This window comes from Hydra vulgaris, chromosome 09 (genome assembly GCF_038396675.1).
Source record: "Hydra vulgaris chromosome 09, alternate assembly HydraT2T_AEP".
NCBI lineage: Eukaryota > Metazoa > Cnidaria > Hydrozoa > Anthoathecata > Hydridae > Hydra > Hydra vulgaris.
The window spans coordinates 21,400,520-21,427,500 of record NC_088928.1 but is presented as its reverse complement, the minus strand read 5'-3'; the positions used below and the strand labels follow the sequence as shown (position 1 = coordinate 21,427,500).

Sequence of the window (26,981 nt, the reverse complement as noted above, 5' to 3'; positions counted from 1 at the left end):
ATTTACTGCTAATATCAATTGCAAACTGATGCATGTTTGTTCCTGAATATCCTTCATCGTGAACAAGTTTCGGGATACAGTTGCATAGCTGAAGTATTGAAGATTTTGAAGTATTGCAAATTTATTTTACTAAAGATATATTTTTAGGTTTATTGATGTATTATTTGTTGTATTAGCATTAAATTACAATTTTTCCAAAACTAAATTAGCATTAAAAGTAAAAAAAATAGATAATAAACTATTATTTATCAAGTAAAAACCTAGTTATCTGTCTTTTACGTACTACGTCATGCTTTTTATTCATACTAATATCTAATTTAATTACTTTTAGCATTTTATGCACGTGGTTTCCTATAAAACTTTTTCCGTGGTAAGCTTGACGTTGTACTTTAAGCTTTAGTAGTATCGTCTCAATCATCTTAGTGCATGGTCTCTGACCCATTTCTGATGAATGTTTTTCAAATAGAGTATTATAAAGATCAATCTAAAAAAAACTTAAAGTAGTATAACATAAACCAACAATAGTTGCATAGCAGTAATAATTATATTATTCATTTCATAAAAACAAAGACTAATCTGTGAATGACAGGGTTGATATTTAAAACACTGTTTTTTTAAACTCTGATCTGCATATGAAATTATTTCATATGCAGATCAGAGTTTAAAAAAACAGTGATCAGAGAGAAAAAAACAAAAATTAAATCTGTATATGAAAAATTGCTTTCGTGCTTATGAAAAAATGCAAATTGCTTGACCACAAACTTGTAAAAATGTGTTCTAAATACACTCAAACTGATTGACGTTTAAGCTTTTTTCTACAATTAGTTTGCACTATAGCAAATGTTTGCAAAACTGTTTAGTGCATACAAGTTAACACCTATACAATTTCATTTCTTATTTCATTTACAAACACAAATTCTACTTTTATAACTACACATATCAATATGAAATAGATAATATAAAATCATAAAAATATCAAATCAATGAAATCAATAAACTGTATAACCTTTTTCGCTTTTTCACTATTAAGTAACTCAATTTCTTTAGAGTAGAGAGATTGAATATTTTCTAAATTATCTGAATTGTTAACAGCAGCTAACAAAATGACATCATTGATTTCTTGGATTTGATTATCAAAGTTAAGAATTTCAGTTTGAAGATTTAACAATTGTTTTTGTTTTGATACAAAAACTGGATATTCTTCTGAAAAGTTAATTCTGCTTTTGACTGCTTCTGCAGCAATCATAATATCTAATTGGTGGACTTCTTCTTCAAACAAATTAAAAAAATTCAAATAAATACCAAGAGCCATATGGAGACTAGGTAAAGATACCTAAAAATATAAATTGAAAGTATATAATGATGTACTTTTATTAGGCTGCACTGCAAAGTTATTACGACAAATAAAAACAACATTACTTGATCTAGTGGTATTTTCAAAATGGGCTTTGTGATGACATTATTGAAGTTTTTTACATTTTTCTTTAAACCTCCGTTTTCTATAAATTTTTCATGATCCAATAGTAGATCTTCTAAGGTACGATCTTTTATTTCAGAACTTTTCTGCTCACCAAGATTCATGTCACTTGCTGTTGCATAACAGAAAAGACAACAATGCCTCCCTTAAAATAAAATGGATAAGAAATAGTTAAAATTATTAATCATAAAAAAAAATTATAAAAAATCGTATTTAATAATTATTAATAAATTTTTTTATTATTTTTACTATAATATACTATTTAATTTTATTTAATTATATATCTATATATATATATATATATATATATATATATATATATATATATATATATATATATATATATATATATATATATATATTATTTGTAATACTATATGTAAATATTATAAACCATATTGTGGTTTTTCATTCAGCAAAAAAGACCCAACCATTTTGTTTGAATTTCAATATATTTCGAATTAAGTAACAAAAATTATGAAAATACTGATAATTTGTCATTAATAAAGATAGAAATCACCTGATGCTCCTGAGATTCCATAGAGGGCACATAAAAACTGATAATCACCAAAAACAAATACTCTAATATTGTTATCCCTGTTGAGGTGTGTAGAAATGTTTAAGATAAATTTAATATAAATATCATTTGTAATATATTACATTTATTTTAAAGTATAATTTATTAAAACTAATTAGTACTAAATTATTAAAACTATTTAATTCAACTAAAAATAAAGCACATTAGTTATTAAAAAGAAAAACAATTTTTTTATCTTACTTATACTTCATTTCTTGAAGATCTTCTATTTGCTTTTCAAACCTTGACATGGCTACTTTGACATTGATTCTGTAATCCTTCGCCTCGAATATGCTAAAAACTATGGTGTTGTCTTTGCTGTTTGGGTTTAGGGTATTTGCAACCTGGTAAGTCATTTTAAAACTCCCCCCACCATAATCACCTCCAATTTTAATTTGTATCTCTTTATCAGGAATAAATTTGTGGTAATGAAGTCTTTTACAACTACATAAAAAGAAATTATTTAATAATTAAATACATTTTAAAATAATAAATTATTTAGTAGGCAATGGTTTTCATTTTAACTAATAACAAATATACCCAAATGAAAAAAAAATTTACTTTATAAATTATGTTTTAAAAAAATTTTCATTATTGGTTGTTAAAACTACCTTTCTAATTGATCAAGATGTCTTAAAATATGCATTGGTAAATTTTCAATATAACCCCAAGATGCATATTTTATTTCAAATGTTCCTTTCTCTTTTTTTTCAAAGGTAAATGGTGCATTTTCCACAATATGGTCATCACCAGATAACTTTTCAGCAACTATTCTTTGAGAAGAATGTGATGCTGTATTTATATTAAAGCTCTTCAGCCATCTTTAAACAAACAAAAAAAATTATATGTCATGCCATAAAAATTAGTATAGAATAATATTTATATAGAAAAATATTAATCTGGAAACTGTTTAAGCTTTTCCCATGGTATGCACAGATCTGCTTTCACTGCTACCATGTTAGTGGCACTAATTACTACTCTTCCAGTATTTAGATTATCCAATATTAATCCTTTTGACTCTGCTTGAAAAGAATTAAGGAGTTTTGATGATCGACAACAAATTGCATCATTGGATGTACCAGACACAACTTCCAATTGTCTTTTAATAGAAGCATTTCTGACTCTAACTGTTGTGGTCGATGCTTGGTCACTGCTTACATAAACTTTTGGAGCAAGTGAAAACAAAACTGGCTAAAAAAAAAGATTTATGAAAAGTAATACCTATTTAATTAATGGTTATTATAAATTAAGCTAACATTAAAATATATTATTACTCTAGGACCTCCACTTTTAAACTCAACAACTTGTTTACCATCTTTTGCCATCTTTTGCTTGAGAACATGAAGTGCAGCATCTTCAACTATTCTTGGAATATTGTCATCCACTGTAAGATTGAAAATCTCAGAAATATTGTTGTTAAATAATGTTGACGATGATGATGTTGATGATGTTACTGTAAAAGATGATGAAGCCAAATTAGAAGTAAATAAAGATATAGATGGTGATAACAATGAGGCTGTTTGTGCTATTGATTTATCAATGCATATACTCTTATGATTAGTATATAAATCATACTCTTTCATTACATTGAACTTTTTTTCACATATGCACTCAACAGTTAACATGTTTAAAAGAGAATTTGTTTTTACACTGGTCACCAAGTCTGTAGGTAAAATAGGCTCTTTACATTTTGGACAAAATGTTTCATTAAGTTTTTTTACCTTTATAGTTTCTACTAGACAGAAAAAACAAAATAAATGTTCACATCTTTTAAGAGTAACTGGTTGTTTTGGTATTTTACTACATAAATTACACTGACAAAGTGGTAAATGAGGATTAAATTGGTTTTTTAATTCCTCAATATCTATATCTGAGTCATGTGCTGTCACAATGCTACTTTTTATTTTAGCAATCATTGAAAATGACCATACTTTTTTACTAATATCAGGGCGACCAATGAGCTTTTTATTGTGTTTAAATAATTTGGCTACATTTAGACCTTTACTAAGTTTTTTTACCTGCTGACAACAAAAGCATTCCTCACAATGAGGTTTCCAGTTCATACATAAACAAAGTGTTGTTGATGTCATTCTTTTGATAACATTATTTATGGTATTATAACATTTATGGCAAATTGTTTTTGGATAAACATTTTCTATATCATCTGACAGCATGACATGAAACACTTTTTCAATTTTATTTTTTTGGTTTGTTCCAATAGGGTATTTTTTTTTCCCAACCAAATATCCACAGACCCGACAAAGAAGATTCAAGTTCTTGTTATGAATCTCCATCTAAGAAAAAAAAAGTTTATGGATAAATATACTGATTAACCAACAAGCTTTAACCTTATTTATTAAATAGTATTTACATTCATAATTTAAATTAAGCTAATAAATCAATAATAAACTGCATACAAAATAAAATATTTTATTTAAAATTAAAATAGAAAAACTTAGCAAACTTTTTTACAAAGGACAATTTACGTTAACTAAAATGGTGTCAATTTATGACAATCGTTGGATATAAATTTTGAACAAGAAAAAAAATTGAGTGCGAACATTACTCATAAGTAATAAAAAGATCAAAGATTCATATAAATAAAATTATAAAAATTTTTCAGTTTTACCGCTCAAAAAAAAAGAAAAAAGACTTATAAATCTGTAAACAAATCAAAGAAAAAAATTTTTTTTAAGTAAATCTGCATCAGTCATAAAAAAATGTTCTCCTATTATTTTACTTACTTTTAAAAAAAATTAAGTTACCAAAATACTATCAATATTTCACAACTACTTATCCTAGTAGATAATGATAAAAAAAGCAAATAGTAATAAAAAAACTAGTTGTCAACTAAAAATTAACTTTGTTGCGAAGGCCCGAAGCCATTTTGAAAGTCCAAAAATTTTTATAATCCAACTGCGCTTGCGTACAATAACTTGTCGCTAATTGAGTAAGAGTGAACGACCGTGTATTATGGTTAATAAAAGATGCGGTTGCTATGCCATTCTGGTATCCATAGCAACCCAAAATTTATCATTGAAACCGAAATCCTTAAGTAAACAGTTAACAGTACAAAAATGGTCCTCAAATCTTTTCTATATGACGAGTTATTAGTTTTGTCCACTAAAAGTGATTTCTAGCTTACAGTGCTTTGGGGAGAAGAGGTTTTGAGGAAAAGAGATTTTGTTATGAATAATGCGTACGAATCCTGAGGGTCTGTAATTAGTGGTTTTACTGCCTAATGATCATATGGCTTTTATTCTGATTTTCACTTGCGCATCTATAAAGAATCTCGTAATTCAATTATTAAAAAAATTCAAACACAATTTTTGTCAGGGATACTGTTAATCATCTTACCATAAGTAAAGTATGCACATCTTGGGTGAAAAATCCTAATGAAATAAATTGCTATTTGCATTTTCTTTAAGAGGGTGATCAAGAGCTATTAATATTAAGTATAAGTATCAAGATCAATCTTGATACAATTGACACAAAATATTTTTCATCTTTGAAGTCTCTAAAAAATGAGAGTTATCAAGTTATTTGGATATTTTTTACATCACTGTTACAGAAACATTTAAGAGAAGTAAGCGCACGAAAGGCTTCACAATAAAGGAGTTATTAGGTATGTTAAGTGATGCAAAAGTATGGTCCGGTAAAACAACTATTTGATACATCTCTTTCAAACTAAGATTGAAAAGGAATAAGATAGTGGATTATCTAGACCTTAGCTTTAGAGAAAAGATAGTAAAATGGTCAATTAATGAAATCTAGCGCATTTTTTAGTGCTATTAATTTATAACTACTGAAGTAGTTGTAGAATATTTTAGTAACGCATTTCCAAATAATTAAAAAATTTATTTCAAAACTTTTTGAAAAAAGTAAGAGGGGATCAGAGGGACAAGAATGTTCCTTGCGTAAATCAGTTTATACACCTTTTACATATGTAAAAACTTGTATAACATGATTTTTATATTGTATACTAATTTTATTTAGTAATAATAAAAATATGCACAAAATCATGTTTTTGATACAGGGGTGGATTAAACCATCACTAAATCATCACCACCTCCAACTCAAACATACACCTCTTATATACTAATAGTCTTTTAATCATAATCACTTTTTGCTTATTAAAATTACTAATTAAATAGCTTGGTGCTCCTTCCATACCCTTGAATATGTTCGGCAATTAGAGTTTTACACCTATTTAATTTATTTGCATTTGCATAAGAAATGACAAAGTTAGTACAATTTTAATAAAATGAAAAATAAAAACTTTATTTTGACCACAGTTTCTTCAATAAACCCATATATCAAAAAAATCAGTTCATAAACTGTCATAACCTTTTAACAAATTGTTTGATATTTTTACTCATTTAAAATACTTTAATGAACCTCTTTCCATTCCAATAAAATGTTCAAACAATTTGAATATACACTCTGTCAAACCTGTACTATACAAAGTTTGTAAAAGAAATTAAACTAGCCAGCTAACACAAAATGTTCAAGTATGTTCGACAAATGCTGCAAGCTTTCAAGCATGTTATATGAACGTTCGCAATGTTCCTTGGATATTTTGTGATAGCTATGTAGTTAAGTTTTAAACAATACATATAATATAAATAAGCTGTAATTTTGAAGCAATTTTTAATAGTATCTATTTGCTAACCATATCAAATAAAAAATAAAAGTGGACAAAAGAATGTACTTTTACACATGTTCATGGGTATATAGTATGTTAAAATGTGTATGGTAGTAAAAAATAGTGCAATAAAGTGTTATTATGTATGGCAATGTATGTTGATGATAACCAGTGCCTGAAAGTGTCAGGAAAGAGAAAAAGTTTATGTAGAGCATACAAATGTGAATGAATGGGTATTTAGCATGTAGAATAATGTCTAACCCATGCATGAGTATTGGTGTATTGTTATGATTATAAAAATGTATTTAGATTATGTTACGCTAAATAAAGCATAAACATATTTTTATTCTATAAATTAAATATTCTAAAGATGTTTGTATTGTATATATTACATATTCTTGTATTATAAATATAATATATTTTCCGCCTTTTATATCATTATATTATTATTTATTTAAAAATTCATTACTTTCCTTGGTTTTTATACAGTTACTTATGGCCAAAGTTTTTTATATTAAGGTATACCAGAAATTTAGTTCATTCTGGAAATGGAAAGTTTAATTTGATTTTGCTTTGCTGGGGAGAAGGTCATGGGAGGTAAGAAAATAGTTTGCTTATATGTAAGAGTATTCTTTGAGTTGTTTAATTTTATTAGCTGAATTGTTGTTTTATTATCTTTAATTGTTTAATTTTATTATCTAAGAAAATTTAATGATTAAAAAGTTTATGACAACATGATTGATGCTTTAGAGTTGCTATAACAAAATTTGCCTACCTGGTAACTTTTTAAAATAAGAGTGATTTTATGAATGATTGATTATGAAAATGAGAGCCATTTTAAGTTTGTTTGTAATAGTTTAAAATAATATATTAAGCTATATTGTATTTTATTATCCAAAACTATTTATAGGTAATACTAAATAAATATACAAAATTATAATAAATAAATATACAAAGTTATAATATACAAAATAATATAGTATAAAAACTGAATATAATATATAAAAAATGTATAGTATAGTGTATAAAAATGTATAGGTACAGTGCTTGCAGAAATATATAGGTACTGTTCACACTTATTTACTCATTTGTAAACACATATTTTAAAAAACATGTTATATACTATACTGATTACACAGGGTAAACTATACTTCTATGGATTAAACAAATTTTTGTGTTTAATGTTATGGGATTTAAAATGCAAATAATAACAAAAACTTATTTTATGAATTGCTGTAATTATTTGCAGTGATATTGACGTTGCAGTGATAACAAAATAGTTAGAAAGTTCCTTAATCGAAACTATAAAGATTTGCTTAACTAGTGATGCAATCACTGATTAAGTAAATCGTTATAGTTTATTATTTGTAAAACTTAATTTTGTACAATTTATTATTTGTAAAACTTAATTTTGGCTGGGCAATTTATATCCTTTTCTAAATAAATTTCATTCAAAAAAAGGATATAAATTGATATAAAATAAATAATAAATAACTTTTTTGAATGAATTTCGTTCAAAAAAGATATAAATTGCTTATCTAAAATGAAGTTTTACAAATATTATTAAAATTTATTAAAATTCTATTAAAAATTATTCAATAAAATATTATTTTAAAGGTTTATAATTGTAATTATTTATTTCTAAATTGCGCAATTCATTGAATTGTTTAAATTAGTATTAGTATTAGTAATTGCTGTAACTGGTGTGAGCCAGTGAGTGTAGTATTAACACACTATGACAGCCGATTTGCTTGATTGCTGCTCATCCAGCAATCAAGACCTGCTTTAAAACTGTTATCTGATTGTGCTTTAACCAACTCGCTTGGGAAGTTATTCCATAAATTAGCCGATCTATTAAAATAAAAAGTTTTCATGACATGCTTGCTTAGTGATTTCTTTGACATATTTAAAGCTGTGACCTCTTGTTAAAGTTTGTTGAATATTAATTTTTTTGATTATTTCCAAATTGTTAAAACCGTTGAAGAATTAAAAAAGTTGAATCATATCTCCTTGTTGCCTCCTTTTTGTCAAGGTAGTTAAGTTGAGAGCTTTTAGACGATACTCATAGTTGATTTTTAAAGTGATGGTATTAATCGAGTTGCACGATGTTGGACTCTTTCTAATAACTCAATTTCTCCCTTTCGAATAGGTGACCAAACTTGTACTGCAAACTCTAACAGTGGTCGCACAAAAGAAACATAAAGTATTTTCAGCAGTCTAACATCTAAGCAAACGAAGCATTTTCTAACTCAACCCAGCAATTGGTTGGCTTTGCTTACGCATTTTATTACATCATTTTTCCATTTCAGATTGCTTGAGAAGGTTACTCCAAGATCACTTTCAGATTCTGTTTTGTTTAACTTTTGTTCATTGATATAAAGGGGTGATTTTTTGTTATTCCAGCCAAAGTGCATGACCATACATTTTGAAATATTAAATTTCACAAGCCAGTCTTGAGTCCACTTAAAAGCTAAATCAAGATCTGATTGCACAGAAAGAGTTGATGCACTGGAAAGCATTTCATTCAAAATTTTGGTGTCATCTGCATAAAGTTTGGTTAGATTTTTTAGAGTTTCAGGCAAATCATTTATAAATAGTACAAACAAGAATGGTCCAATTACTGACCATTGTGGCACACCACTGGTAATTTCTGCCCAAGAGGATACATTTTTGCCTATCACAACTCTTTGTTTTCTTTCTTTTAAAAATGCTTCAATCCATTGTATTATCAGACCAGATACTCTATAAGCTGTAAGTTCAAGCAACAATCTTTTATGTGGCACTGTGTCAAATGCCCTGGCAAAAACCAAAAAAGATAACATCAACAGGTTTACCATTCTCTAAGGCGGTTGAAATAAAATCAAGTGTTTCAAGTAGATTTGTTAAGCATAATTTATCTTTAACAAAATCGTGCTGTTGCTTGACTATTAGTTTGAACTTATATAGAAAAGTTTCAAGTTTACATCTGATTATACCTTCCATTTTTTTACATGCACTTGAGGTGAGTGATACCGGTTGGTAGTTTCCTGCTAAGGTTTTTTTTCCTTTTTTGTACAAAGGAGTGATATTTGCTGATCTAAATTGCACTGGCAGTTTGCTGTTTTTAAACAATTCTTTAAAAATATACGTAAGTGGAATGGCAAAGGCTGATGCACAATTTCTTTAAAATAGCTGAATGTAAATTATCAACACCACTTGATTTGTTATCTTTTAAGTTTTTTAATCTTAGATAGACATCTTCATATGTAAAATCTTCATTTGTCATAATGAATGTTTCAGTAGTTCTTAAATCAAAAGAAGGTAGTGACCATCATCTTCTTTCACAAATACAGCTTGAAATTTTTTGTTTAAGACATCAGCAATATCTTTTGAATTTTGAGTGGTTATACTATTTTCTCCCTTTAATGCTTTTTTAGTATCTTTGACTGCTTGTTGATTGTTCATGTAGCTGTAGAGAAGCTTTGGATTCTTGATGGCTCTTTTTACCAGATTAAGCTCAAAGTTTTGTCTCACTTTTTTAATCTTGTCTGCTACATTTTTGCAAATCATTTTGTATTTAGATTTTAAAACAGGGTCTTTCCATTTACAAGAACAGTTTTTATATCTTAAATTTTGTTTGCTTTTCATAAGAAACCTTAACCTAGCATTAACCCAGGCTGGTCTAATTTTTAAAGAGTTTAATGTCTTTTCAATTGGAGTGAAATGATTACATGCCACCTTAGTATAAAAAATCAGTTCATCAAACATTTCTTGTACGTTTTTGTTACTGAAGCATTGTATCCAGTCGACATTTGAAATTAGATCAGATATTAGTTCAAAATTGGAACTAGCAAACATAAATCTTTGTTTACTTTTATTGTCACGGATTGCTTTATCAGACAAGATGAAACTGAAACATTATTAGATGGCCTCTGGTTATATTTCCCAGAACAAATTTTGAATCTATTTCGTTAACACTCGCTGAGTTGTAAAGATTAAATCTAAGGTATTCCCAAGTTGTTCATCTGACAGATAAAAATTTGTTATGTTAATATGCTGATAAAGAAAATAATCATTTAAAATATCTGTAAATTTATATTCAATTCCATTCTCATTTGAAATTGCATCAACACAGCCATTTGATCAGTTGATTGATGGGAAATTGAAGTCGCCCATGATAAGTAAGTCTTTGAACTTATTTTTGTCTATATATTTGCGTGTCAGGCCAAAAATCACATCAAATTCTGCCATATCCAAAAAATCATTTGGCCTGTAGATACATCCAAGTAAATACTTGTCATTATCACTATAAACAACTGCCCACACTTGTTCTAGTTTACAGGGATTTAGAACAGCATCATTTAGTTCATAGGAGTCTAATGAGTTGTCTATATATAAACAAGCACCGTCGCCTTTTCGACCGTCTGATCTGTCTTTTCTGTACAGATGGTAACCTTCAATGTTTACAACTGAATCACTTTTAAACCATGTCTCAGTCACAGAAATTACATTTGATTTGTATTGTTCAATTACCACTTTAAACTCATTTTACTTGTTATCAAGTAGCATTTAGGTATAAACATTTCATTGCAATCTGACACTGAATTATGTATAAAATTATTGATCTGATTTCTTTTTGAATTTGATGATCTTATTGCCATGGATGCCATACCAAAAGGGGTCTTTGTCTGGTCTTGCTTGATTCATTTTATTTATTTTAGTTCTGAGGTTAAAATCTTGGAGTCTCTGAGCCTCAGTCAAAGATAAATATCTTTATGTCCGACATTACTTCTCAATTTTTTAGCTGATGCTAATATTGTGTTGCAAAGAATATCCTCAGCTAGTTCAACAAGAATTGGACCTGGTTTATTAGTTTTAGATTTCAGCTGTCCAACAAATTTTGGTATTACATTCTCTTGATTTATGAGCTTAAAAATTTCATTTACTTTTGACTTGTCTTCTTTTGATTTCATTTCTATGCTTTCTTTAGTTGATTCGGCCACTCCATAAATGATGAAATTTTTTGCTCTTCTTTTTCTTTTGTCTAACTCATTAATGGCTACATTTGTTACCATCAACTGCTCTGTAGGCTTCTTTTTTTGTATACCCTGTTTGACAATAAGCGACCAGTCACTGGTAGACTTGCTTGACTCAGCTGCTTAATTTATTTCTGTCTTCAGATTTTTAATGTTTTCATCATTTTTAGTTTTTGTTACTGTAACTTTACTGTAATTGTCACTGTAAAAGTGAAAATAATTATAAATTTATCTTTGTTGATTTTACTAAGTATTTTTTTAAATGAAACAAGCTGTTTCAATTAAGGAATCAAAGTATTGCAATTTAGGAACCAGCCAAAATAATCAAATTTGTGTGGTCTCCCTCTAGATTTCATTGTTTATTTATACATAAATTCAATAATATGGGTAAGAAGGCAGGAGCAGTTAAAAGCTTAATATTTTTATTGCAACCTTAATCAATTTTTATAATATACAAGTTTATTTGGTACTATTAGGTGCTAACACAACAACACACAAAGAATAATGTAGAAAATTTTGACACAATCTTTATTAACTTCAAGTATTTTAGAAAAGGTTTTAAGGCTTCTAAATGCTGTTCTTGTTGTGTTTCCATCATTGGATGTACCAATATATTCGCTTATTCGAGCATCAACAAAAAATTCAGAATCATTATATCCTGACATTCCAAACTACAAATCCAGAAATAGATAGTTTCCAGGTCCGAGGTACATTGTCTACTGCAAGCAATATTATGTTTATTTTGGATTATTATTAATGTTTTTATTCCACAAACATTGCAAACTTAATAAGAGTTATTTATTTGAAAATAAAGTGTAGAAACTTTGTCATTGATCATAATATGTTCTAAATTATGCTTGACTTGGTGATTGTTCTGCTGAGCTTAGCATGCAAAAAGTATCATACTCTGCTTTTACATCATGCTGGTTTTCTTTTACGTATTATTTATAGTTTAGGTAAACAATATTAGGTTCTGGATGTTTTTAGAGTGAACACAAGAAACAAAGATTTGTCAATTTAAACTGGCTTTTCTATTCATTTTCAGCAGCTGTTTACAAATAGGTTATCCACTTTAACCATTAAATCGTTGCTTATAAGAAGAAAAGTGTTGTAAGTAGTTTTGGTTTGTTCATGACTTTCTGAATCCTGTCAGCAGAATGATACTTTCTTTGGTTGAATGTTTATAGTTTGAGGTTAAGTCCAAAATATGCAATCATTTTCAGCTTTTACAATATAATTGTCGTCAAAGTATAATATGCCACATTTATGCCTTGTGACTAATAATTCAATAGTTCATTCAATAATTCATTCTACAGTCTAACATTATAAACATGATGAATTATAGGATCCAATTTTATTTTCCGTCAAATATTTTAATTTATAAATAAAGTAAAATTTAAATCTTGGGTGATAACAAAATAAAAATGGTTGCTTAAAGATGTATAGAAGATATTTTGTTTTTATCATTGGCCACTTGGGTAAGGAATCCAAGCAAATATAAATATAAACAACTTGACGTTGTCATACATTACATTATTAATCTTTTTATAACTTTTAAACATATATTAATATAATTATAACTGATTAAACATAATTATTATAAATTTTTGTCACTTTTAAACATATATTAACTTTATATATTTAGTGATTTTGATTACTCATTAAAAAAAAAGTCTGAAAATTTTTATTTTAGATTTATTTAGATTTTTTTGGTTATAAAAGCAATTTAAAAGAAAATACTGTTTAAATAGTGAATAATAGTAAATACAAGAAAATAGTTAAATTTAAAAGTAAATAGTGTAATAATTAAAGTATTTTGAAGCTAAAAATGTAAATTTGTAGAGTATAGGAAGTTTTAGGTTAAAACAATCTCATGCTAATACCTTGCTTTGGAGTGGGTTTGTATTAAATACTCATGTTAAAATAATTTTGTTGTTATTACTTCTATTATGTTTTTTGTTTTCATATCTCAAAACTGTTTTATTTATTTATGTGAAAGTTTAATATTCACAGCTTAAACATTCTTTTAGTGCTATTCATGATCATGCTAACTGCCACTGCTGGATGAAAGTAATGGATGGAACTCTTACAGAAAAGCTCTATGACTGGCCAAATAAAGTAGATTGTACAACTGATATAGCTCATGCCCAAATGAAGCCACACAGGATCAGAGATTATACAAAAAATCAAGTTGCATACATTAATGGTATTGTTATAATGAATTTACTAATGCAGTTTTAAATCAATACTGGACTGGTATATTATATTCACCTTAATTTTAAAAATACCAACTTACATGTAGACACTTTTAGATGAGGAAAAAAAAAAAAAGAAGCATTAATTTCTTTAACAAATATAAATCATACCTAAGTGTCTGTATTAAAGTTAGCATTTCAAAAATTTAAGTGAGCTGAATAAATTATTAATTTATATATGAATTTAACACTGTTGATTTAATCAGCAGTGTTTAAGTCATATATTACTTAATAATTGATTTCTGGGTAAACAAAATTTATTGTTATTTTATAAATCGATTTTTCAATGAGGGGAATAGATATCAAAAAACAGATACAGAAATTTATTTACATGTAGAAATTGTACATAGAAATATTTGTACATAGAATTCTTTGTATTTTTGTAAATAGAAATATTATATATTTGTACATAGAAATTTGTACATTTATTTATTTGTACATATATTTGTACATTTGTATATTTGTACATAGAAATATTTGTACATAGAAATCTTATAAAATGAGCCATATATAAATATTCAACAGGTTTGGAACAAATAAAATAAAAAATAAGTATAGTATAAAATCAAATATCATCATAAAAATACCACTTTATTTATATTATTTCATACAGTCAGAGTGACTACTGTTTATATTTTTATTTTTATTTTTTTAAGCAAATTTTATTTTTATTTTAGAGTAAATTCTATTTTTTTATGGTTAAATACAACACACTTAAAAACTGATTATGATATTTTGTAGATTATTTGCATTCATATTTATATATTATGTCTAGAAGTCATAGATTTTAGCTTTGTTAAATAAAGTATAGTAGTTTCACCATGGCTAAGGAGCCTGTTAGCCATGGTGATAGTACTAGCTTGTCCTAATAAATTCTCACATTACCCAAAGAAGAATATTACTCTGTGGATAACCAGATGATTCTTTAAACTGGAAGAGTACCTGCTAAACAGTATGTTAAAAAAAAGACAATTTTAGTAGAGGCAAAAAATTTTTTATCTGTGGTACATCTCTCATAAGTCATCTGCTTGAGGAGATGCATATCTTTAGCACAATTTTAATATAGGATAAATATATATGTATGTATATCTATATATATATATATATATATATATATATATATATATATATATATATATATATATATATATATAGATCTATAGTTTGTTGTCTTTGGGAAGAGCAGAAGGAAAAAAGTGATTCTTACGCCAACACATACGTCACTTTTAATTACTTTTGACTTTCGTCCAACATTTTTGTGTTGGACGAAAGTAAAAACCATTAATTTAATTACAAATAAATCGTTTTTTAAAAAAACCACAAAAACGCAAGTTTAATTGACCAGAATGTTTTTAATAACATTCTAAATGTTTTTAACAATTTAAGCAATGTTTTTATTTTTTATTTTTTTTAATAAAATGTTTTTATTTTTAATTTTTTTAATAAAATATTTTTTTTTTTTTTTTTTTTACTGTAAATCATGTGCGGAGTGTTGCTACATCGACTATCTTATAGCCTGACTCGCAAGGGAGTGCTGCTACATCGACTGACAAATAGCCTGACTTGCAAGGGAGTGCTGCTACATCGACTGACAAATAGCCTGACCCGCAAGGGAGTGCTGCTACATCTACTATCTTTTAGCCTGACCCGCAAGGGAGTGCTGCTACATCGACTCAGGGTTTGGTTGGGACAGGCAGTCTATCAATTAATAAAAAAAAATAATTCCGGTCTTGCATTTTAATTTTTTTTTTGTCAACAAAATATGGAAAAAACTTTCGGACAACATCTAAGGGTTCTATATATATATATATATATATATATATATATATATATATATATATATATATATATATATATATATATATATATATATATATATATATATATATATATATATAAAACGAAAATAACAAAAAGTTCAACTAAAAAAAGGCTCTGCATTAAATCTTTTTGTCCTCGACATAAAAAATTTTATGTTACTTTCATTAAATTAAAATTTTTTTACAGTTGCGTTTAGATAAAAACAGTATTATTTTTATATAGATACTATTGGGCTACATCGTATTGAAAATAAAAGTCATACTCAACAAGCTGTTTCACTTCATTTATATTCTCCTCCTTTTAACATGTGTCATTCATTTGATGAGAGAACTGGCAAAAAAAATACTTGTGAAGTTGTATTTTGGAGCCAAGATGGCATCAGGACTTCACATGTAAGTAATGATGTCAACTTTATTAGTCAATTTTCAAAGCAGTAGTTATGCATTTATTTATTTTTGTCAGATTTGTTTTCTATGCAGTAATAAAGCACAAAATATTTTATTCATTACATTCAGGGCAATTTTTTTGTTTTAAGATGCTCATCGTTTGTTATAGGTTAGAAATATATCTGTATTCTACCTAATTTGGTAGAAATTAGATACAATACAGATATATTTTGATATAAATACAGATATATTTTGATATAAATACAGATATGGTTTGATATAAATACAGATATAAATTGATTTAAGGTAAATGAATAATGTTATGTAAATAGTCACACTTAGGGATTATGACTTAATTAAGAAACATTAAATATTTTATTTATGTTTTTGATGTGCTGTGAATGAGAAATTTCTTAATGCCATGGATAAGGAATTTCTTCAAAAAATTTTTTGGTAAGAGGGTTGAATTAGTTGTATTTTATTAGTGCTGTTAAATCAGTTGACTTTTTATGTATTGTTGTTTTTAACTGCTCATTATGGTTTTCGACAATTGTTAGTTCCGTGAATTATTAAGATAAATATGTTCAAATAAGATATTTTTATGAATTAGGCGTATTTGGGATCACGAATTGTGGTTGCTTTTTGCTCCTTTGAGATTTGTTTTGTTTGTTTTTTAATTTTTGTTTGTTTTTTTGTGATGTTATTTTTCTTTTTTAGTTTGGTATTTTTTTGTCTGAATGCAAAACTTTTTTGTCTGAGGTTTTTATTAGGAGTCATTCAAAAATTCATAAAGTACGTCAGGCTAAGTTTAAGTTTTAAAATGCATGAAATCATTTGCTTCCTTGCGCCGAAATTTTCATTTAAAATAAACAACATTTAACATAACCCTTTTGAATTTTAGTTACATTAACTCAATAATTTCCTTCTTCTATTTTAAAGTTAAATTTATGGACATCACAGTTCATTTAACTATAAAGTAAATCAAAGCAACCAGGTAAGTTAAATTACAACAGTTAAGTTACTCAACTTTTATAATTAATAGACTTGATATGTAAAAGTTAAGCAATGTTTTCATTTATATCTAATAAGTTGTTAACGCATAAAAAACTTTTTGCCAAAGATTATTTTAACAAAAAACTTCAAATAAAATATGAAAAACACAATACTATTTTGTTTTTTGTATTTTCGATTTATTTAAAGCAATATTAAGATATTACCTTTCCATTTTAAAATTTATTTTAAAATTAATTTACAAACGATATTACAAATTAATTTAAAAATAAATTTATTTGAACAAGAGAATTTTATCAAACTACAACTCTTTTGTTTAAAAGTTTAAATTTGAATCTTGAAAATTTAAACAATTTAAAACAATTCACGTAATTTTGCGAATTTTTAACGTTTGCATACCATTAATTACAAGCGTTGATGCTTCCCATTTAATTAAAACCAAATTAATTCTTTTTATGAAAAAATAAATAAAAAAGGAGAAGAATTAGTCTGGGGTGACTTGTAATATATAATTATGTTAAGCATTGCGACTGGTTGGACAACTGAAATTTTTACCAAGATAAAACCACAATAGAGCAATTAAACAACAATGTAAAAGTTTTTAAAAATAAGCCTAATACTTAACTTCTCATTATAATATATTTATAAAAAGTAAAACAATCTCTCGTGATTGCTTTGGAAACCATTCCATTTTAAAAGTATTCTCAGATAGATGGATCTTTAACAAAATCTGCAACACTTTTGAAAATGTGAAAATTCGAGTTTAAAATTTCAAAATTTAGACGTTCACGAATTGTGCATTATAATTAAATCTATTTTAATGACATTTTTATTTTAAGGGAAAGATAAATCAAATTGCTTTTTCAACGAATTCAGCTGATCAAAGTTAACATTTGAAAGTTGATTGTTGACGATTGATTCGTCAGTGTCATTAGTTGCTATGGTTATTAATCGTTGCTATGGTTATTAATCTGCATAGAAGAGTATAATAATAATGAGATTTTTTGATTGAGATTGAGAAATTATCTTTTGCTGTTATTATAATATTTTTTAATTTTTGGTTGATAAACTTTATTTATAATAGCGCCAACTTTGTTTAATTCGTTAATTTGTTCTAAATCATAAATAATATTTGTAATTTATATTACGTTTGTCCTCCTTTTTCCCCTCTACTATCGCTATAAGTGATTACAACATTTGTAACACCTTTTTTAAACACAACGCGATGTGGATTTTTTGAAAACACAAAAAAAAAGTTCTTTTTTTTTTTGTTAAAATATGCATTTTTTTATTGATGTTTATTTTATTTATATTTTTGTGTTAATTGTGTTTTGCTTTTTTTATGATATTTTCTAAATATTTAACATGTTTTTATAGAATTTGCATAATACAATTTATGCATAATGCATAATGCAAATGCAATATGCATAATGCAAAAAACTTGTAAATTTTTAAAACTCTCTTTTTTTTTCTTTTCTTATTTAAACAAATTATTAACAAATTTTATAATAATTTTATAAATAACAAGAAATTTTCCGTATATTTTTGAAAATTTCAAAAAAAGATAAATTGTTTTATAATTAATGGGTAGAATTTTATCTATTATTTAGGCAGTTGTTTTGGTAAAATTTTATGGTAAAATATTCTGAAGCAGATGATAATCTGCTTCAATAAAAATTTTAAAAAGCCCCCTTTGAAAAACACTTTTTTCGGTATTTTGTTATGTTTTTTTATTATATCTATAAGTAGCAACTATGATCATTCGTTTTTTAGATTTTCTAAAGCTATTTTATCCTGTTGTTTGCTAAGCATATTGATGCCGTAGCAAGCTTTGTTCAAGGCTAAACATAATTTGCGTCTCCATCCCTAAAAGTGATGGGGCATTTTTTAATATCTAGTATATTGGCCTACAAGTTACAAAAAACTGTAAAATTATATATAAAAAGACTTGATTGAATATTTACACTATTTTACAATTGATTCTAAAAATTTTATTTAAAAATATAGTTAGCAATTAAAATAGAGACCTAATGATTTCGAGATCCTAAATTCTATCGCTATATTTAAATAAGTGCTTTTAAGACTTAGGTCACACTCGCCACAACCTTGCGTTTTGACCTAATAAACTCAATAAACTAAAAAGTTATGCTATACTTTAAAAACCAATACTCTCAAGGGGCCATCCATAAAGGACGTTATGCTAATAGGGAAAGGACGTGGGTCCTTATAAATATTTATATATATATATATATATAAATATATATATTTATATATATATACACCCAAAAATAACTTTTAAACAAATACCTACAGGAAACTTTTTTTTAAGTAACGATGAATATTTATATATATTGAATATATTTCGATTGATTACATACTGTTAAACAACTAGTAGTTTCTCGCATCTCAAATGTTGAGTGCTCCGGCTTTTTATTAAATTAAAGTGCAAATTCTTAGTGCAAAACTCGTCCTCAAGGACATCGCTATCACCGATGATTTTTTAAATAGAGTATTACAAACATTGAGCACCAACTATCTGGTTAATCAAGGCTTATATTAGTATGTTAAAAGTTTTTAAGAAAGAAAAGCTTTGTTTTTATTACTGTAAATACAGTCAAAATGATTTAAAAATCATGTCTCAAACCCTCACTTGCTTTAAAAACGGCAAAAATTATGCCAATTTTGAGAAGCAAGAGATCAATGTGCCAACAAGCTATTGAATTACAGTTTTTTGAAAATAGTTTATGCACCTATATACTTTCTATAAATTAAAAGACTTCAATGGGTGATTTTGCTTAAATGAAGATATCTTTAATTTAAAATAACTTTTGACAGAAGAAAAAAACTGCCATTAGAATTGGCTGATATTTAATAAATAAAGTTTTTCAATTTTGGTTGGTCTCTGTTAGTTGTTTAAATTTTGAAATTACTTTGTTTGTAAACCCTGAATTCAAATATCATACTTAATTTAGCTATAAAAAAGTAGATTTTTGATTTAAACTAAAATATTTAATACTTTTAAAAAATAAAAATAATTACCCAATTTTTTTTTATTAGTATACATATTATTCTAATATTTATAATACCATTTCTATAATATATTTTTAATATTTATAATACCATTTCTATAATATATTTTTAATATTATGTATAGTTTAACATTACACATAAATAATGTAATAGTCCGCTATTTTTTATGGCACAATTCATAAAAAATCTCACATAGTGGTTACTTACAATTCAACATCTAAGTTGTGGAACATTTTTCGACATAAGCGTATTTATCGTTTCTATAAACTTGCAAACTTTCTTAATTAGTTGCTATCAAAATGCCTAATATTAATATAATTTATGAATATGTTTAGAGGTTTTCTAATGATATTTTTTATGGGATGTTTGTGGATTGTTGTGTAATAAAAACTTACATGAAATTTGTTAAGTGCAGAGTTTGAATTGAAGTAATAGAAGATTTTGATTCCAAGTCGTAAATATATAAAACAATCATTTGATAACATAACTGATTATACAAAATGCTGTTTATTTTCTGAACGTTCATGTGGGGAACATTTAAGATCAATACTAACTGGGATATTTAAATGCGACGAGTTATCACAAGTGTTTGCTGATGGTTTTACCAAAAAACACGTAATTGAATAGCGAATACATGTAGAAGTAAGTAATGAACAAGTTGTATTTGCTTTTCACAAACAGAAGTATAGTAGATACTGGTATGCACCAAATCCATGCTAACATCTACGCCATGAATTCTCTCCAACCAATAAGGAAAGAGACAAATAAAAAGATCTCCGAAAAGCAATAAAAGAGTAGTATGAAAATGTTAATAATCTTTTCCTGGTTCTTTTCCAGTATCTGGTCAGCTGTGCAGAATTTACAGAGACAGCATGTTTTTAAATCATGACCAAGTAGAGAGTAATCCTACTTACACCCTTGATTTAGTGTCTCTAGAAAGCTCTTTTTCTTCAGAAATTATTAATAATTTCTTAGCTACAAGCGCTTCAGATATTAGCCCATTGAAACGGCATATTATAAAAACACATATTAATGAGGCATCAACTTCTACAACCAACCACCATAAATAAAGTTAAATGAAACTGTAAATAACTTCAAAAAAATTTATTCTGAAAAAGTAGCACCAGAACTAGGAGGCCGTTTTTTGGAGATTATGGAAGACTCAACGCAACCGTTATCAGGTATTCCAGATGATTTGATACTGCTATATGAAGCTTATCAAAACACTCAAACATTCATCCAAAAACTACTTATTTTAGGTAGGCAAATGATTTGGCCAGGAAGCAAAGAAAAGAAACAGGAGCACTAACATTTAAACAAAACAAGAACTTAACTCGTCAAAAAATGGACCTTGCAAAACACTTCCTAAACTATATATTTACATCGAGACTGATTCAAGAAATAGCTTCTGGAACAAGAAAAATTACTTAAACCGATGGACATCAACAGGTACATTATTTGCATACAACTTATTTTTCTAACATGCCAAGTTCAGGTATTTGACATTAAATATAATGTGTTTGACAATTTCAGATGACACTTTATGTGTGGCTGACCATGTAGTTGACCAGTTTACTCAAGATGTTCTAAGTGTGAAACACATTTACAAAAAAAGTGATAATGTTGGTAAAAATATAACTATTGTACTTATTGCTAAAAACTAAAAGCCTTGCAATTTAATTGCATATTAGGTGGGGGGAGAAGGTATTAATTTAGGTTCTTGTAATGTATGATGATATATTTTTTTATCCACAACTAGATTTTATAAATCATCATCTGTTTTTTATTTTAGGGTGTTGTTCAGCTAGATCAGTTGCTGAAACGTTTATATTTGCAAATTGAAAGGCGTACCATCTTTAAGATATGGTTACAATGAGCCAAAAAAGGTAAAGAACAATGTGATCGCGAAAGTGCTGTTGCTAAGAGATACATTAATGCATATATCAACGCTGGGAATAATTGTACGTCAGCCCATAGTATTAAGAAAGAATTTTTGTGTTTTGGGGGTTCACAATATTCAAAGGTATTAGTGGTTGAAATTGAAAAGTTAAATTCAGTTAATGATAGCAAAATAAAGAATATCAGTTCAATCCATTAAATTAACGATAATTGAATGAATCTATGGCAATACTTTAATTGCGGTAAAGGTAAAACAGTTTAGTTTTTAGGATTAGCATTCGTTTTTTGGTTTAACAGAGATAGAACCCTTTGACGGAGGAGAAAATTTAGAGCAAATAGAAATTAAATGAAACGAAAAGATGGGTTTATTAACACTGGTGTCTACTGCAGTGAGCCGTCATGTCTTATGTTTTTTGATACTGAAGCTGACCTTCGAAACCATCAGAATGAAAATGCCCACAGCACCCAAAACAAGCATGCATCAATGGATTCAGTTTTATTACATCATGCTGATTTGCTTGTTTGTCTGTTCGTCAAGAAGTTATGGAAGACAGGTGTAACATCCACAAAATATTAAACATTCCTGAGCAAGGACTTATGAAGCATTTTGTTTTTAGCATAGAAAACATGGAAGTGATAAACAAATGCTGTAGAGAATAAACTAATATTTTTTATTATAGATTTATTTGTAGATTTCATAGATTTTTTACTGCCAAAAGTCTTTTTGAATTAGAGATATCTTCATTTAAGCAAAACCACCCATTGAAGTCTTTTAATTTATTGAAAGTATATAGGTGTATAGCCTATTTTCAAAAAACTTTAATTCAATAGCTCGTTTGCACATTGATCTTTCGCTTCACAAAATTAGCATAAATTTAATAGTTTTTAAATCAAGTGAGGGTTTGAGACATGATTTTTAGACTAGTTTTGAGTTTTAAATCAGTTTGACTGTATTTACAGTAAAAAAAAAACAAGTTTTTCTTTCATAAAAACTTATACCATATTAATATAAGCCTTGGTTAACCAAAGACTTGGTGTTCAAAAGCACAGAATTTGCGTTATTGAACACCGCTTTGGTAGTGTTGGGTAACGGAAAAAGTATGTTGCAGATGTTTTAAAAACTTAATTTTTTTCGCTAAAGTATAAAACTTGATATTATATTCGTTTATAAAAAATCAACACTTTCTCTCATTTCAAACAACTTTTTTAACTGCATGAAGTTGCTACATCGAAACACGGAAAATTTTGAAAAACGATCAAGTCAATGTTTTATGAAACTTCAAACCGCAATAACTTCTGAACCGCTTTGAATTACGGTCTCAAATTTTTAGGTTTTTCCTTTGAAATGATTTGACAAAATCACTGAAACTTTTAAATAAATCCAAGTCTTCAACTATTTTAAGTTGCTGATTTTGCCTCATTCTAATAAAAAATGACTCTTATAAACATAAAAGCTTCAATTACGCTATAGCGTAATTAAGGTTTAAAAAAATATTTTGGTGCCTTAAAAGAATAAATTTTAAAAAACGTACTTTAATACAAATTTTTTGAAAAAGGTTATTAGTAATTAATCTTGAAAATAGTACTTTTCAAAACAATACTTCTAAACAATGTTAACGATTGGATAGAGGAAAATTGGACATGCATGATTTGTTCTCAATTAATTAAAACATTTTTAAAATTGTACACATATACACTAAATGAAGAGCTTAGTGCTAACAGGACTCAAGTCACAAGTTAAATACTTTAAGAAAATCTCCTTTGATCAGTCATTTTAAATCCTTATTTTGAAGTCTTATATCTCTGATCAAATTATATTTTCTCATAACATTTATTTTAAGATTTTAGTAATTTTAGCACTAAGCTCTTCAAATAAATTAACTTAACGTTAAACATCATTGTGGAAAGTCAGCAACAGTGAAGGATAAGCTCAACAGATGCTATAGTATCAGTTGAGGTTATCCTTTTGTATATTGAATATCTGTATATCCATCTGTATATTGAAGAATAAGGGAATATTGTAAAAGATTTGATGAAAACTTGATCAGAAAAAGCTGATCAACTGTTTTTTTGTATTTTATTTTATTGAGTTCAGTTAAGTTCATTAAATCGTTTGACAAACTATTTTCTTCTGCCTAATTTCTTATATAGGCTGAAAAATTCTCCAATACACTTTTTTTTTTTACAATAAACAGCCAATATTTTGAAACTGTGGAGACATATAATATAAGAAAATTTAGGCATATAACATAAGATAATTAAGAGAACAATCAAACATACATATGTTCATCAGCTTATGTATGTTTCAACCGAGTTTGATCCCGACCACGTCCCTGGTAGTACCGCGCTCAACTTGTTTCTCTGCGCAGCGGCCTTGTTTGTCAAGGTTCGTGTTTCGGAGTTATAGAGCTGAGAGAGGGTTATAACCACTATTAAGTAGCCTCCTCATCTGTAGTGGCCTTCTTGACCTTGAGGAGGTGAATAACAAAAAAAAAAAAAAAAACTACAATTGTTTCTGTAGCTTATAAAATACCTAGATAATGATTAATTTTTTAACATAAAAAATATTGGTCATTATATATTTTGAGCTGATACCATTCGAGGTTAAAATTATTTTAATCATTTAAACAGTGAATTTCTTTTACTATAAATATACCGAATTCATCCTGATTATTTGATGGATGACGGACAGACGGTGGCTTTCTACCTTTCGATGTAGTTGGATATAGGTATTTTTTCAGTTAAGCAATAAATAATTGGAAAGAGATTTAAATCTAAAACTAGAGTTAATTTTTTGCCAATTTTTAAATATTTTTCTTCAAAATATTTAGCACAAATAACTGAATTTTTACTTGGGTTTTAACTTTCGATTGAAAGCTTTAAGTTATCAATCAAAAGTTAAATCGAAAGTTATATTAAGTTAAACTTAACATAACTTTCGATTGATAAATACTACCCATTGTTTAAATAAGTATGGATTATTTTCCGGAAATCTAAAAAATGGATGTTTTTTAGGAATAAAATCATTTGATTCTCTCTCTTTTTATATCCAGTTTTAGAAAAAACTACAGCACTTGTATTAACCATACTATGACTATATAAATAAACAATTTTATAAGACGTTTAAGAAAATCCGAAATGTACTCTTTCTTAACTTTTCGCTCTGAAAAGCAAGATATCCGACCGTGTAAATATAGTAGGCCATGGTTCAGGAGTAAATAAACAATTTATATAATTCTTTATATAAATAATTTATTGTAGATCATTTTTAAATAAAATATATGTAAATACTATTAATAATATAAATACTACAAAGCTTGTTAAAAAAGTTTTTTGAACTTTATCCATATAGTTGCATTAAAACACGAAATAATTAAAAATTCATATTTCATCTTAAACTGTATTTAACTATAAATATTATAAGTTTTTGAAATTTTTTGAATTAAAATTGTTTTTGTGTATTAAAATATTTTTAACTTCATTTAACACATTAAAAAAAATTTTAATGGAAAAAATTGAATATCGAGCATATATTAAAATCATGTTCTTTAAAATAAAACATGTGTTGTTCATTTGGTTCATGTTAAAAAGAAGGATACCATTATTAGTTAATTTTATGTAAAAAATTGTCTGAAACCTGTTACGCAAGAAAGAAATAAGCAAAGATTATAACATGCACTCAAAATTTTAAATTACTTCATGTTATCGCCCAACCCCATTTTACTCAAACCGCAGCAAACTGTTCAAACTAAGCAGGAATCACAATAATTTCCTACCCATCGTACTCATAAAAAGGCCACATAACCAAGCTTATTCAAAGTATACCTAAAAAAGAGCATAAAAAAATAATTGTAAAATGGCTTCAAAGGATGCAACATCGTATAAATAGTTATGGATATTATTTGATAAAAATTAAAAAGAAATAAAAATTACCTATTGGTTTAATATGTTAATTCTACGAACTTTTTCTAAGGACCTAACTATTATACTACATAAATATAATATACATTTTACACTGATTTTTGTTTACTTGATGTTAACAAGGTCCAGTGATGCCCATACCTTACCAATATCACAGAAATCTTTCTATGAAAGACTTTTAAATATTGACTAAAAAAATTTGAACCCTCTCCAACCGGGTGCATAACGTTATTAAAGCTGATAAAAGGTACGTATTTTTGACGAATTATAAATTTGACGAATTATGTCTTGGCATGCTTTTTTCATAACGAAATATGGCAGGTAGTAAAAAAAAGGTTTTTGAAGATTAAATAAAAGTAAATATGAACTTAATGCAGTAAATACGGCAAATATTTTAATATCGATTAACAAAGATGTTGTTTAGACATTTGTATACAACAACAAAAACCTATCCAAACCTATTTTAAACTGCTCTTGTATATAAAAATATCTATGCTAATACATATTTCTAAAAAGTAACACAGCTAAATATATTTATACCAAGCAACTCTGTAAAACCATGACACAAAACTTGGCCTCAAAAAACATTTCCGCAAAAGCCGGATTTTCGCATACCACATAGTTATACATAAATTATGAGAATTCATCTTTCGTGGGAATCTATTACTATTTATATGTCATATTCCTAGAATTTTTTTTTTTTGGGATTGAGAATGTCAATAAATTTAATTGTTTAATGTTCAACAGTATATATAATCGTGGAATTCAGGAAAATCTCTTCATTTTTAAAATATCATTTACTGATACCTTAAAAATTAAAAAATGCGTTATATACAGAAGCTAGTATATTCATGTATACATTTTAATACTTTAGTTTTTGTACATATGCGTACATGCATAGGGACTGTTTGTTAAAGTATTCGACGTGCATGATTATTAAAAAT

General features: G+C 26.9%; 3 protein-coding genes across 4 annotated transcripts in view; 1 reads left to right on the top strand and 2 right to left on the bottom strand.

Moving 5' to 3' along the window:
• The window catches only part of LOC136084638 (uncharacterized), an 844-nt gene extending 718 nt beyond the window's left edge, over positions 1–126 (bottom strand). Inside the window, exon 1 of one of the 2 annotated variants that reach the window (XR_010640707.1) lies at positions 7–126. Coding sequence is in view for 1 of the 2 variants with exons in the window: in XM_065805047.1 (XP_065661119.1) it covers positions 1–34 (34 nt within the window). In the remaining variant the exon portion in view is untranslated. The other variant, XM_065805047.1, reaches the window with a different exon arrangement.
• LOC100215369 (cysteine dioxygenase type 1) overlaps positions 1–18,511 on the top strand; it is a 40,140-nt gene extending 21,629 nt beyond the window's left edge. Inside the window, exons 2-5 of the mRNA XM_065805045.1 lie at positions 7,219–7,296; positions 13,745–13,920; positions 16,013–16,182; positions 18,027–18,511. Coding sequence (XP_065661117.1) covers positions 7,219–7,296; positions 13,745–13,920; positions 16,013–16,182; positions 18,027–18,077 — 475 coding nt within the window. The 3' untranslated portion in view covers positions 18,078–18,511. The remainder of the gene's footprint in view (positions 1–7,218; positions 7,297–13,744; positions 13,921–16,012; positions 16,183–18,026) is intronic.
• Positions 661–2,876, bottom strand: LOC136084637 (uncharacterized). The gene is made up of 5 exons (XM_065805046.1): positions 2,666–2,876; positions 2,256–2,498; positions 1,998–2,074; positions 1,420–1,622; positions 661–1,333 (listed from the first exon to the last, which is right to left on the bottom strand). Exons 1-5 carry the CDS (start codon positions 2,698–2,700, stop codon positions 965–967), a joined length of 927 nt encoding a protein of 308 aa, XP_065661118.1. The 5' UTR covers positions 2,701–2,876; the 3' UTR covers positions 661–964.
• Positions 18,512–26,981: the final 8,470 nt, after the last annotated feature.

Coding starts and splice junctions, on each gene's coding strand:
- LOC136084637 (XM_065805046.1), bottom strand. CDS start 2,700: ATGCATATTTTAAGACATCTTGATCAATTAGAAAG. Junction 2,499..2,665: donor CATCTTGATCAATTAGAAAG/GTAGTTTTAACA, acceptor CTTTTTATGTAG/TTGTAAAAGACTTCATTACC. Junction 1,334..1,419: donor TGAAAATACCACTAGATCAA/GTAATGTTGTTT, acceptor TTATATTTTTAG/GTATCTTTACCTAGTCTCCA.